Genomic DNA, 15,701 nt, shown 5'->3' on the forward strand with positions numbered 1-15,701 from the left:
AAAGAGAAAATAAAATAACACCTAAATAAATTAGAACACACAAAAAGCAATACTTTTTTTATCTGACAGAGACAGCAGAGCTACGATGGACTGATCAATAATTACTGAGGGCCAATTACATGCCAGGCAGTGTTCTACATGCTAGGGAATCAACAATGAGCAGGGACACAAATCCCTACCCATAAGGAGCTTATGGGGTGCTACAGATTGAATGTCTGTGTGCCTCCAAAATGTATACGTTAAACCTTAACACCCAAGGTAAGGTGATTAGGTCATGAGGACAGAGTCCTCATGAATGGGATTAATTCCCTTATAAAGAGGCCCCAGGGAACGTGCTTGCCACTTCCACCACGTAATGACACAGCAATAAGATGGCTGTCTGTGAACGAGGATGTGCGACTTCACCAGACACTGAACCTGCTAGCACCTTGATCTTGGACTTCCCAGCCTCCAAAACTGGCTTCAATAAATTTCTGTTGCTGATAAGCCATCTAGTCTATGGAATTTTTTTATAGTAGCCCAAACTAAGACATGAAAGAAGAAAGACAAACAATGTAAATGTAAAGTAAAATGTATAATATGTCAGATGGTGATAAGGGGTACTAAAAAAATAAAGCAGAAAAAGGTACAGATCGTGTCTAGGGAGAAGTTAGGAAGCCCCCTTTTAAAGTTACCTACTAGGGTAACATTTGAGAAGATATGTGAAGGAAGGAAGAGTAGACACAGGAAGAAACCCCCAGTCAAAGGGAAAAGCATATGAGGAGGATGCATACCAAATGTGTTCTCCAGATTGTCAGACAGCCAGTGTGGCTAAGCTGAGAGGATGAGAGGAAGGCTGACAGCCAGTGAGGTGACACAAAGAATTGGGCCTGCAGGCCTCATAGGCGACAATAAGGATTCTGGCTTTGGTCTGAAAGCCAGATCTGACTAATGTTGACTTAAAGTCAAAAAGACCACTTGCTACTGCATAGAGAAAGGGCAAAGGAAAGAGGCAGAAAGACCCATTAGGAAACTATTACAGGAGTCCAGTAATAAATGATGACGACTTTAGCCAGGGTGGTAGAAATAAAGATTATGAAATGTGGTCAGAACAGGAATGTATTTTGAAATACAGCCAACAGAATTTAGAAATGGACAGTAAGGAGTGAGGGAAAGTAAAGGACTCAGTATTACTCCAAGGTCTAATGCAAGCAACTGGAGGATGAAGTTGCTAGAGGAAGACTATGGGAAGGTTAGTGTTAGCTAAAGGTAAAGGTGGAGACAGGTATTAGAATTTCACCTAAGTTTGAGATGTTTATTAGATATCCAAGTGCAAAAGTAGGTTGGATACATGCACCTAGAATTGTAGGAGATATTTGGGTTAAAATGTGAATTTGCTAGTGGTCTAAAAACAGTAGTCATGAAATGAACAGAACATTTCAGACAAAGACATCTCTATTATAGCATTTTAAGAGAGTGTAAGCAAAAATTCTGAAAGTCTTCTATAGTAGATTGCACAAATGCATCCAGTTATTCACTACTTCATATAACCCTTCACGATGTTACTCTGTAGCTCCTCCCATCAAGAGGTGGGGTTACAAACTGGCCTTATGACTCATGAAGGACATCACAGAACATGGTAGAAATGATGGTGGTCAGTTCCAAGTCTATGCCTCAAGAGGCCTTGTGTACTTCTGCTAATTCTGTTGGAACGAGCCTAGCTCCCATGTGAAGAAGCCTATGTTAGCCTACTGGAAGACAACAGACCATACAAAACAGAGTGATTTAAATGCTGTCTCAAGCCACTAAATTTTGGTGTAGTTTGTTTATGTATGAATGCTAGTATATCTCCTCTTCCCCCACTTAAAGGTATAAATGGAAGACTAGATAATTCTCAGGTCTGATGTATAAAGTCTTTACACTCCTGAGGTCTGAGATCCAGTAAGGGTAATACCCACTTCAGACAGCTTGCAGTTCCCAGAATGAACCATGTGGTTGTGCACCTCAGTGTCTTTGCTTGTGTTGTCCTGTACTTCCTAAATACTGCAATGTATCCTATTCCACCATTAAAATGTAGCACAAGACATACTTCTTCCAGAAAGCCTTCCTTGATAACCCCACAGTAACTTAAATATTCCTCCTTCGTGTTCTCATGACACTCCTGCATTTATATCACTGCATTAAAATTGATCTGGTTATGTCTGCCTGCTCCCCATAAAGCTGTAAGCAACTTGAGGAGGTTGTAGGCATATTTATATTTCTAGTACCTAGTACTAGAGGCTGACAAACACTAGATACTCAGTAAATACCTGGTAAATGAATGAATTACCTAGCAGTTTTTTTGTTTCTTTTTCTAAATCAAATTAAAAGTAGATGACTAGAATCAGGCAAAAATATTAAAGAATGAACATAACTCTTATTTAAGTTATAACCATGTCGTTTATGTGAAAGTTGGGAAAGGAACTTAGAAAAATAAATATAAGTAATTAGTTAAGATGGATTTTTAAAAATTACTTAATTTTGAATGGGATTTTGACATTTATCTTTTTGTTAAGTATAAAGGAAAAGAGAAGAAAAAGATAAGAAAATAAATCAAAAGAAGCCAGAATGGACACTGATTAATTAACCACCTCAACAACCTAAAGATATTAATGACAAGGGGTATATGTATGTACGTGTAAGTATACAATAAACAACATAAATAGGTATATGTATGTTTCCCAAACTATTCGTTCCTGAAACTAGCATTCATTCATTCATTCACTGTCTTCTACTTTTCTCACTGACTCCACTCCTGCCTTCTTTCTGCTCCATCAATGCCAAGCTCATTTTCTCCTCAGGGTTTTTCACTGACGGTCCTTCCTGAAACATTATCCATTCTTATCTTCATGTTACTTGTCCTTCCCATTTTATGCATCTTTACTAAAGTTCCTCAGAGAAGCCTTCCAGACTACCTTGTGAAAAAAATACCCCCATCATTTTCTCCCATTTCTTCACTTTACTTGCTTTATGACGATTAATTATTTCAAATCAGGGCAATTATTACTTTATTTACTGCCTTATTTCCCCAGGCATAAGGTCCAAAAGTCTATCTGATTCTCAACTTTTCCCCAGTGACTAATTAGGGTATGGCATATATTAGGTATACAAAAATTATTTTTTTTATAATATTAGATAAGAATTAAATTATAATAGAATTAAATCAGTAAGTGTTTATTGGAATGAATTACTATTATGTACTACCACCAGGGCTAGATGCTTGGTATACAATGGAGACCAAAGTTACCTCTGTCTTCACGGAGCTTAAAAATTATTAGGGGAAAGACCCAATAAACAAGTAAAACAAACAAAATAATAAACTTCTTCAAGTTATTCTATGAAGAAACAAAAAAGTTCTATGAGAATGTAAGCAAAGGATAATAAATACTTCTTACCTTAACACCTATTGCAACAATAAGATGCTTGGGAAATTGAGAGCTGTCAAAACAATACAGACATTTTTCCATTTGTGCAGCAAGACTCCGATGTTCAGCAATAGCCTTTTTCCGTTGGTTCTCTTCCTCTTCACCAAGACGTTCCCTCTCAGCTGCTTTGGAGACAAACATGTCATCCAGGGTGTAATAGTCTCCATCTGTTTTTCCCATAAACTGAAAAACCAAAATAACAGTAACAGGGAGTATAAGGTAGTGATTAGGATTTTACTGTACTGTGGTATCCTAAATCTGTATCTGTAAGTTCTATGATAAAACTCTTACATTTAAAGGAAAAGAAAAAACATGATTGATACTTGTTTGATCTTCTAGAGTCAATCTATCATCATCATCACCACAGCTAAAGTTTACTGAATACTTACTATATACAATTCTGTATGACTTGTTCATGTGGGGACCATTAGCATTTTCAACTAATAGATGAGGAAACTGAATCACAGAGATGTTAAAACTGTAACTTTAAAAATTCACGTATACACTATATAGAATGTGAAACTTCTTTTTTTTTTAACCACATCTCCAGGTGCCTTCTCCATACCTCCCCTAACATGAACTATGGACAGACTGAGGCTTTCAAAATACAAAAACACAAATATGCAAATTTTATTTCCTTATTTTATGTGCCTCCTTAGGTACTTAGAGAGTTCTATACTGTGTACAGAATGAAGTTCAAACTCTTGAACTTGAAAGCCAACTAAATCATACATACAAAAAGTCATGATGGTTTAAAGCTTAGATTCCACAGTCAAAATGACCATGGTAAAGTTCTATGTCCTATATGTATAACCTTGAACATATTATTTAATTTCTCTGTGCTCGCTCTATGCCTTATTTCCTCATTTTACAATGGTTATAACAATACTGCCTGAGTATCCCTTATCCAAAATGCTTGGGACCAGAAGAGTTTTAGACTTCCAATTTTCTCTGATTTTGGAATATTAGCATATATATATAATAGGGTATCATGGGGATGGGACGTAAGTCTAAAATGAAGTTCATTTATGTTTCCTATGTACTTTAAATGCATAGCCGTAAGGTAACTGTATATAATATTTTTAATATTTTTGTGCATGAAACAAAGTTCATGTATATTGAACTATCAGAAAGCAAAGATGTCATTATCTCAGCCATCCATAAGGAATTACAGCACATTTACATTTATGTATACCTGCTACATTGGCACATGATTGCACAGTTATTCTGTCCTTGGCATCCTTATTTCCTGACAGGCTGTCTCATCAGTTGTAGTAAGTGTCTTCCTGGGTCAACCCATGAGGTTTAATTCTACTAATTTTTCAACACTATTGTAAGAGTTAGCTGTCACTTCCATCAAATAAACTTCCTCCATCTTGCAAGCCCCTCCAATGTGTACTTGTACTGCTGTCCATCTCAGGATGACTACACTGTAACATACTCATTAACTTGTCTTTTTTTTTTCCATTACACTGCGTTCTACTAAGTGTAAGAGAAGTACTAAAGTACTAAGTATAATGTAAATTACTCAGTGTAATGGAAGTATTAAAGCACTAAGTATTAAAAACGGAACAGGCCAGGCACCGTGGCTCACACCTGTAATCCCAGCACTTTGGGCGGCTGAGGTGGGCGGATCATGAAGTCCAGGAGTTCGAAACCAGCCTGACCAACAAGGTGAAATCCTGTCTTTACTAAAAATACAAAAGTAGCTGGGTGTGGTGGTGCATGCCTATAATCCCAGCTACTCAGGAGGCTGAGGCAGGAGAATCGTTTGAACCAGGGAGGTGGAGGCTGCAGTGAGCCAAGATCGCACCATTGCACTCTAGACTAGGCAACAAGAGTGAAACTCCATCTCAAAAAACAAACAAACAAACACAACAACAAAAAAACAAAACTACGTGTTATCATCAAACATAAAGCAATAGCAAGATGCTTGGATCTTAGCATTTTAAATGATTTGAAGATGGAGCAGTTCTATACATGTCAAACAAAGTAGATTTCATAGCATACAGTATTATGAATGATAAAGGGTCACCTGATAAAGGAGTCATAACATCAAGAGGATACATTCTGTAGATTATGTAAGTTGGAAAGAAAAATTTTAAGAGGACATAACAATCCAAAAGTTTATATACCTAATAACAGAGCTTCAAAATGTGTAAGAACAAACTTGACAGAACTGCCAAATAGATAAATTCCAACTGTAATCACAGATTTTAAATACTTCACTCTCTGTAATTGGTAGCACAAACAGAAAAGCAATAGCTATGTAGAAGACTCGAACACACTATCAACCAACTTGACTTAATTGACATTAACAGAAATTTCAGACAACAGCAGCAAAACATACGTTCTTCTCTTGTGTACATGGAACATCAACCAAGACAGATGACATTCTGGGTCATAACACAAGTCTCAATAAATTTAAAAAGATTCTAGTAACTTAAAGTATGTTCTCTGAACACAATGGAATAAAAATCAGTAACAGAAATATCTTTGGAAAACTGCCACATACTTGGTATTGTGCACTCCTAAATGACCCATGAATCAACAACAACAAAAAAAAAAGAAAATGAGAAATGACTTTAAACAGCAGTAAAACAAAAATACCACATATCAGAATTTGCTGCTGCTGCTAAAAGCAGAATTTAGAGGGAAATTATAGCATTAAACATCTATATTAAAAGACAAGAAAGGTCTCAAATCAATGATGCCAACTGCAACCTTAAGAAACTAGAAAAAGAAGAAAAAATAAAACCCAATGTAAATAGAAGAAAATTTCTTTAACACCATTACTGATAGAATCAGATAAAAAGATTACTACCAAGGCATTTCTTAGAGCACACTGACTCCTTGTTTCTACTAGCAATTTATTTTTTTCTTCCACAATATTCCCCATATTAATCCTTGTATACTTCTTGACTTTTCCAGGTTTGTCTATTTATGTAAACTGCATTGCCTTACAAATTATTATTTTAAATTTATTTTAACTTTATATCTTCATCTAAACCATAATTCATTACATTCTAAAAAATATCAGAACTGGTCACTAGTCATTTTCATGAAATAGTGTCCTACTACATGCTAGATATTAATCCTAATACAAATATTTCTGCAACACAGAAATTTTTATTTTCACTTGACAGATTAAAAACTGAGGCTAGGCCAGGCACAGTGGCTCACACCTATAATCCTAGCATTTTGGGAAGTGGAGGCGGGTGGATTACCCGAGGTCGGGAGTTCGAAACCAACCTGACCAACTTGGGGAAACCCCGTCTCTACTAAAAATACAAAAATTAGCCAGGCGTGGTGGCACATGCCTGTAATCCCAGCTACTCGGGAGGCTGAGACAGGAGAATCATTTGAACCCGGGAGGCGGAGGTTGCCGTGGGCCGAGATCATGCTAGCCTGGGCAACAAGAGCGAAACTCCATCTCAAAAAAAAAACAAAACTAAAAACTGAGGCTAACAGAAACTAAGTAACTTAATCAATATCACACCGCTATTAAAGGACAGAACCAGGAATTGAAACCAGTTGGTCTGACTACAAAACTGCAGAGTGTCTGGCATATAAGTGAGGCTTTCTCCCTTAAGAAATCAATGTTTGAAACACAGAAAGGGTATATTGTGAATACAGTCTATGAAGCAGAATAAAGAGCTACAAGAAAACTTATTTCATCTAGAATAAACATACCAAATCAAGTTAAGGTGCTTATCAGTGGGAACGCAGATATCTAGTAGTAATTTATCTTACCCAAAATATATTAACAGGAGCACATTTATACATACATAACTGTGCCTTCATATGATATAGCCCATTGTGTTTTTGGAAAGTTCATAAATGATCAGAGAACACATTCAAAACAAATATTTTATACATGGAAGATGGTATTTCTACCCTTAAATCTAGTTTTCATGGATGTTGCCAAACCTCCTTGATTTATTTATAGTGTTTGAACTGAAAATGATAGTCTTGCCAATTAAGTCTGACTGATTCTTCAATACAACTGAAATATGGTCCCCACTGATCCAGGAACAATTAATTCCCTCCTCCTACAGCCTCAAATGATTTGCATTTTTATTCATTATCTTTTCTTTGGGCTTTGATACAAAATATTTTTAATTTATCAATCATATATACCTCTTCTATGACCTCCAGCCTACTGTATTCTTGTTATTTGACAGTAACAATCAACATTTTTTAAGAGACTGGTAAAAGATAGTGGAGAATGTACTAAGCGTAAGATGGAAAAAGTGAACAAAACTGCTGGATGAAAGGAGATAAAGAAAGAAAAGAGGAGCATGAAAATATGCCTCTTCATCATTCAGACAGAATCCTTTAAAAAGCTGATTATATTATACAAAATCAATTTGGCACACCATAAACGCAAACTAAATGACGGTGAGTTAGCCATTTCACACTCATTAGGATGGCTAGAATCAAATAGTCAGATAATAACAAGTGTTGTGAAGGATGTGGTAAAATCAGAACCCTCATACACTGCTGATGGGAATGTAAGATAGTGTAGCTGCTTTGGAAAACAGTCTGGTAGTTCGTCAAAAATTCAACATAGATTAATTAATAAAATATTAAACATACAGCTTACGACAGAGGTGCCCAATCTTTTGGTTTCTGTGGGCCGCACTGGAAGAAGAACCATCTTGGGCCCCACATAAAATACACTAACACTACCAATACCTGATGAGCTAGAAAAAAAAAAATCGCAAAAAGCTCATAATATTTTAAGAAAGTTTACAAATTTATGTTGGACTGCATTCAAAGTCGTCCTGGGCCACATGTGGCCCACAAGCCATGGATTGGACAAGGTTGAGTTACCACATGACAAAGAAACTCCACTGCTAGATATATACACCCAAGGAAAACGAAAATACATGCCCACACAAAAAACTGTACATGAATCTTCACAGCAGCATTATTCATAATACCCAAAAGGTGGAAACACTCTAAATGTCCATCAAGTGATGAATGGATAAACAAAATGTGGTACGCACAATGCAGTATTATTTGGCCATAAAAAGAATGGAGTACTGATACTTGTTACAACACGGATCATCTATAAAAATATTATGCTAAGTGAAAAAAGTCAGTCATTTAAAAAAACACTATTCTATGATTCCATTCATATGAAACGTTGAGAACAGGAAAATCTATAGACAAAATAGATTAGTGGCTGCTTAGGGCTTAAGGAGGAAGAGTTGAAAGGATTCGCTAACTTTAATCTGTATTCTTTCACTGTAATCAACTTTAACCATGAGAGTAACAGCTTTTAGTCAATTCTGTGAGTCCTTCCAGTAAAATATTGAACCCAAGAGTGGCCTTAGGGGCCTCTGAACTTGCAGTTGGTGTCAGGAGTAAAGGTGGTCTTGAGGACTCCCCAACATCATGTTTGGCTGGATGCTCAGGGACTTAGAACACAAATAGAGAACTGATGACAAGGAGGTCTGGGGAAGAGGTATGCAAACAGATACAGAGTGCAAGGACACTTATATCCCACATGACAATACTTATGCCATTAGCTACTTCTACCATTGTCTCAAAGCTTGTGAACAAAACAGCCATGCACAGATAAAAGTTACACATGAGCTTACCACATGAGCTTCAACTCACCAAAGTCAACTGGGCTACATCAGCAATACCCAGTCTGCCAACAGAGACCAACACTGAGCCCCTGATATGATAACAGTCCCTCTGGCAGCAAGGTGAATACAACAGACCGCTTCCATCCTAGAAGAGGCAGTGCTTTCTTCTTACTGGAATAGATACTTTGGATATGGATTTGCCTTCCTGGCGTGTCATGCTTCTGCCAAAACCCCCATCATTCTTAAGTACTTGGCTGGACAAAACAGTGAACTGTCCTTTTGAAGGTGTATTTACAAGAACCAGCCAGGTGACCATCCCTTGTAGGGCTGGGTTATGTCTTCCAGGATACAGTATATGCTCTAAGTAGCATCCAAACAATGATGATCCACAACTAGGATCCACATGTCGGGAAATCTTAGGGAAAAAATAGGAGTGACTATTACCCTTTGGGATAAGCTAGCAAAATTTTTGCTTCCCATTCCTGTGACTTTAGACTCTACTGGTCTAGAGGTTTTAGTTTCAAACAGAGAAATACAGGGCCAGGCACAGTGGTTCACGCCTGTAATCCCAGCACTTTGGGAGGCCAACGTAGGAGGTGGGAAGATTCCTTGAACCCAGGAGTTCAAGACCAGCCTGGGCAACATGGCAGAACCTCATCTACATTTTAAAAAGAAAAAAAAAAAAAAAGGAGAAATGCTTCCACCAAGGGACACAACAATGACTCACTGAACTTGAAGTTGAGACTGCTACTTGGCTACTTTGACTCCTCACTCCATTGAATGAAAAGGCATCGTATTGGCTGAAGCGACTGATCCTTTCAAGGGCAAATTGGATTGGACTACACAACGGAGGTAAGAGGAAATATGTCTGGAACGTAGGAGATCCTCAAGGGTGCCTCTCAGTATTCTCCTGTTGCATACAGAGATTGTGTATAGTGATGAAGTCAGGGCATTTAAAGTATCCATCACTCAAATAATGTACATTGCACCCATTAAGCAATTTCTCATCATGTCCTCCTCCCACCCCCTTATTCTTCTGAGTCTCTATTTCCTATTATTCCATACTCTACGTCCATGTGTATACATTATTTAGCTCCCACTTACAAGTGAGAACATGTGATATTTGTCTTTCTGTGCCTGACTTGTTTCACTTAAGATAATGGCTTCCAGATTCATTTATGTTGCAGCAAAAACAAAACAACAAAAAAAAAAACACAAAAAACATGATTTCATTCTCTCTTATGGCTGAATAGTATTCCATTGTGTATATATACCACACTTTCTTTATCCAATCGTCCACTGATAGACACAGGCTGATTCCATTCTCTTTGCTCTTGTGAACGCTGCTGCAATAGACATACAAGTGTGGGTTTTGTTTTTTTTTTTTTTTTTTTTTTTTGAGACAGAGTCTCGCTCTGTTGCCCAGGCTGGAGTGCAGTGGCCGGATCTCAGCTCACTGCAAGCTCTGCCTCCTGGGTTTACGCCATTCTCCTGCCTCAGCCTCCTGAGTAGCTGGGACTACAGGCGCCCGCCACCATGCCCGGCTAGTATTTTTTTTTTTTTTTTTTTTTTTTGTATTTTTTTAGTAGAGACGGGGTTTCACCATGTTAGCCAGAATGGTCTCGATCTCCTGACCTCGGGATCCGCCCGTCTCGGCCTCCCAAAGTGCTGGGATTACAGGCTTGAGCCACCGCGCCCGGCCTAGTGTGGGTATTTTTTATAATGATTTATTTCCCTTTGAGTAGGTGCCTAGTAATGGGATTGCTGAAAGAAATGATAGTTCTACTTTTAGTTCTTTGAGAAATCTCCATACCATCTTCCATAGAGGTTGTACCAATTTACATTCCCCTCAACAGGGCAGAAGAGTTCCCTTATCTCCACATCCTCACAAGCATCTGTTATTTTTTTTATTTTATTTTTAATAGTAGCCATTCTGGCTGGGGTAAGAAAATATATCATTGTGGTTTTAATGTCCATTTTTCAGATGATTAGTGATGTTTAACATTTTTTCATTTACCTGTTGATCATTTGCACATCCTCTTTTGAAAGATATCTATTCATATCCTTTGCCCACTTTTTAATGGGATTATTTGTTGTTGTTGCTGAATTGAGTTCTTTGTATATTCTTGCATATTAGACCCTTGACAAATGCATATTTTGCAAATTCTCACACTGTACAGATTGTCTGTTTACTATGTTTATTATATCTTTTGCTGCACAGAAGCTTTTTAGTTTAATTTACTGCCATCTGTCTTTGTTTTTATTGCTCAGGCTTTTGAGGTCTTAGTAATGAACTCTTTGTCTAGATCAATGTCCAGAAGAGTTTTCCCTAGGTTTTCTTCTAGGGATTTTATAGTTTCAGGTCTTACATTTAAGTCTTTAATCTATCTTAAGTTGATTTTTGTGTATGTTGAGAGATATGGGTCTAGTTTCATACTTACTCTGCATAGGGCAAACCAATTTTCCTTTCCCAGCACCATTTACTGAAAAGGGTACCCTTTCCCCAGTGTATGTTCTTGTCAACTTTGTCAAAGATCAGTTGACTGTAAATATGTGGCTTTATTTCTGTATTTCCTGTTCTGTTCCATTGATCTGTATGTCTATTTTTTTATGTCAGTACCATGCTGTTTTGGCTACCATAGCCTTTTTAGTATAATTTGAAGTCACGTAATCAGATGCCTGCAGCTTTGCAGCTTTGGGTTTTTTTTGTTTGTTTTTGCTTAGGATTTCTTTGGCTATTAAGGCTCCTTTTTGGTTCCATATGAATTTTAAGACTGTTTGTTCTAATTCTGTAAAAAACTCTGTTGGTATGTTGATAGAGATTACAATCAACCTGTAGATTACTCTGCCCAGTACGGTAATTTTAGTGATATTAAGTCTTCTGATCCATGAGCATGGGATGTTTTTCCATTTATTTGTGTCATCAACAATTTCTTTCACAGGTGCTTTATAGTTTTCCTTGTAGAGATCTTTCACCTCCTTGGTTAAATATATTCCTAGGTATTATTTTTTATAGCTATTGTAAATGAGATTGCCTTCTTGACTTCATTCTCAGCTACACTGTTATCAATGTATAGAAATACTACTGATTTTTGTCCACTGATTTTGTATCCTGAAAATTTAGTGAATTTTTTTAAACAAATGAAAATGCAAATACAGCATACCTAAACCTGTGAGATACAGCAAAAGCAATGCTAAGAGAGAATTTTATAGCACTAAATGCCTACGTCAACAAAGTAGAAAAATAACAAATGAATAATAACCTATACCTCAATAAACTAGAAAAGCAAGAAGAAACCAACCTGAAATTAGCAGAAGAAAAGAGAGATCAGGGCAGAATAAATTGAGATACCTCCCCCAAAAATACTAAAGATCAATAAAATAAAAAGTTGACTCTGAAAAGATAAACAAGATTGATAAACTGCTAGCTAAATTACCCAAGAGATAAGATCCAAACAAACAAAATCAGAAATGTAAAAGCAGACATTACAACTGATATCACAGAAATACAAAAGAGCATCAGAGACTATGATGATCAACTATATGCTCACAAACTAGAAAACCTAGAGGAAATGGATAAATTCCTAGAAACATAAAACCTTCCAAGATTGAACCACTGACCTTTCTTCCCTTTTTAACTCTTCTAAATCAGAATTTAAGTATTTAAGCATGCTAAAGATTCTTCTATTTTGAAAATTTGTCTGGCATACACATCTACTTCCCATCACAGTAACTACTAAACTTCATGAATAAATCACATACAGAAGAGAAGAAAGATATAAAGATATAATGATTTTATTAAACAGTAACTGACAACTGATAATGTGTGAGGTGTCAAATTATGACTGATATTCAGGATACAACTTTGGTTAATGTAAACTGGCAGAATGTGTTTTTCTAATTAGCAAAATTTTCCAAATAGCTAAAAGTTTACCATTTAAGTATAAAAACATTTCTTTTGTAGTCATTTTGAAAGGAAATATTCCCAAACAGTGTTATAAGCTTTCCTGCCTTTTAAAATACAATTAATGAAACTTTAATCTTTTCCTGATAATACACAATAATTACTGTGATAATAATGTGTTTTAATTTAGGAATGGTGCTTCAGAATGTCAGGTGCATTCAAAATCAGAAATATAAAAGGAGACATTACAACTGATATCACAGAAATACAAAAGAGCATCAGTGACTATGATGATGAACTATATGCTCACAAACTGGAAAACCTAGAGAAAATGGATACTTTCCTGGAAACATAACCTCCCGAGATTGAACCATTGACCTTTCTTCCCTTTCCAGCAACTCCTCCAAATCAGAATTTAGCTTGGCCAGAATGTAACGCCAGTTACTTCTACGCTAACTATATCAGCAAGAGTTACATGGTTTTTAGTTACCCATTTTTTTTCTTCATTATTGGTGCTCTCTATAAAGTCTGTTGTCAGTTCTTACTGCCATAAGCTCCTTGTGGTAGTCTGTTTCTTCACTTATAATTGAAGCTTTTATCATGTTTCTTTTCTAAAACTGGATAACCAAGTACATTAGAATTATGTATAATATAAAAGTAGAGCTTCAGAGGCACCCTCTCTAGGTAATCAATAAATAATTGTTACATTTGGAACAAAAATAGAAAAGCTAGTCTACAATCCATAAACATTTGACTAGTATCAAGAGAAGAAACACAAAATGTCACACTTTTAAAACCATAATGACAAACCACAAAAAGAGACACATATGCTTGTCTTATTCTCTGGCCCACAGTGACATCCTAGCTAGAAGCAACTTTTTGAATACTGTCCCTTTTACTACTAATTCTCATTTGCATATTGCATTATGTCAAAATATTCACAATAACTTATTACTAGAAGAAAGTAAGGACACTGTTACATACATTTTCAAAATTAAGATTTAAAACCCAACCAAAGGAAATGATTCCAACAAGAAATTATTTTTCAGAGTGGAACTAGAGCCAACTGCTGACTTGATAAAGACACAGAAGAGCAAATAATGATGTATTAAGACAGCATAATTAAAACTGTGGTGTTAGTCTTCACCTTATGTATTTACACTACATGAAATATAATATTACCTAGCTCTCTTACAAATAATTAAAACTAACTTTCAAGTGTTAGCTTTTTTTTTAGAGACAGGATCTCACTCTGTAGCCCAGGCTGGAGTGCAGTGATGCAACTGGAAAACTAGCTTTTGGATATGGTTAGAAATACATCCACATGTTTCAATTATTGACATAACTATCAAATAAGCAGCCAACAAAGTCAACAGTCCTTTGATACTCAGCCTACTAATAATTAAATAACCATTAAGTTTAAGTTCTGGGAAAAATCGCAAGTAAAATACATCCTACTACAGGAACTCTCAGTTGACTGTATTTCTAAACTCTCAGGTGACTGTATTTCTAAAAGTTGTTCTTCTATTAAGTCATGTACCACTGCAATGCTAAAAAGTCAGCAGCTAAACAGATATGCTCAATAAATCATGCTAACTAACCATGCCTGTTTAAAAAAGAGGGGAGGGGAGTAAGACAAGATACACCAATGGAATTCCATTAAATCATATCAAAATCTTGTGAGTTATCATGACATCAGAACCAAATTCTTCCACTTCCAGATTATCTGAGTCCCTTAAGTTGGCTTCTTGTCTTCCTTGTTCCTCACAAAACATTTGAGAATTAAAACCAACATATTAGAGAGAGAAGTTTATGGCACAAGAATGAGTCATTCTTTCATAAGTGATTATTTCTTCAAGGGAAAAAAAAACAACCATCAGCATGGCCTGGGAAAAGAGAAGAAATCACTGAGGTTGAGTCACGGAATTGAGAAAACCTGATCTTAAACACTGAAAATGGAAGTGGATATTTCAGATGCCATAAATAGCATGAGATCTGACCTGTTAGCGACCAAAATCTAGGACAGTTTTTAATTCTACACTCTCTTACCATCTAAGTAAATAAAAATAAACTTTAATGTTGGCTTTGACGAACAGGTAGCAATGTTTTTCATTAGAATATTTGTATGTCCAAAAGAATCGGGAGCATTATAAGTCCCGTCATCTTTGTTTTGTAATATAGATAATTTAACATTAAACTACTGCGAGACACAAGTACTTATTTTTTTCATTTTAGTCTGTACAATACCTTTAATAAAACTATTTAACAAAAATTTTTCTTTTTTGAGAAAATTGCTATTTCATGATTTTAAGATTTCTAGTTTCTCATTTTTTTTTTTTTTTTTTTTTTTTTTTGAGATGGGAGTCTTGGTCTGTCGCCCACGGTGGGGTGCAGTGTCGCAATCCTGGCTCACTGCAAGCTCCGCCTCCCGGGTTCACACCATTCTCCTGCCTCAGCCTCCCGAGTAGCTGGGACTACAGGCGCACGCCACCATGCCCAATTACTTTTTTGTATTTTTAGTAGACACAGGGTTTCACCAAGTTAGCCAGGATGGTCTTGATCTCCTGAGCTCATGATCCACCCGCTTCAGCCTCCCAAAGTGCTGGGATTACAGGCGTGAGCCCCCATGCCCGGCCTCTAGTTTCTAACTTTAGAGTTAATGGGTCATGCATATTATGCCAAGATGTATAAAAATCCTAATTCCTACCTGAATTCCTTGATAGAAAAGAGACAATGATAGGAATTAGAAGCAGG

The 15,701-nt window shown here is 36.4% G+C and overlaps 2 protein-coding genes across 2 annotated transcripts in view; one reads left to right on the forward strand and one right to left on the reverse strand.

The window, feature by feature from the left end:
• ACAT1 (acetyl-CoA acetyltransferase 1) overlaps positions 1–15,701 on the forward strand; it is a 976,528-nt gene that overhangs the window by 191,553 nt on the left and 769,274 nt on the right. The window lies entirely within an intron of this gene.
• CWF19L2 (CWF19 like cell cycle control factor 2) overlaps positions 1–15,701 on the reverse strand; it is an 808,601-nt gene that overhangs the window by 24,494 nt on the left and 768,406 nt on the right. Inside the window, exon 14 of the mRNA XM_050758687.1 lies at positions 3,414–3,626. Coding sequence (XP_050614644.1) covers positions 3,414–3,626 — 213 coding nt within the window. The remainder of the gene's footprint in view (positions 1–3,413; positions 3,627–15,701) is intronic.

Source organism: Macaca thibetana, chromosome 14, assembly GCF_024542745.1.
Source record: "Macaca thibetana thibetana isolate TM-01 chromosome 14, ASM2454274v1, whole genome shotgun sequence".
Classification (NCBI taxonomy): Eukaryota; Metazoa; Chordata; class Mammalia; order Primates; family Cercopithecidae; genus Macaca; species Macaca thibetana.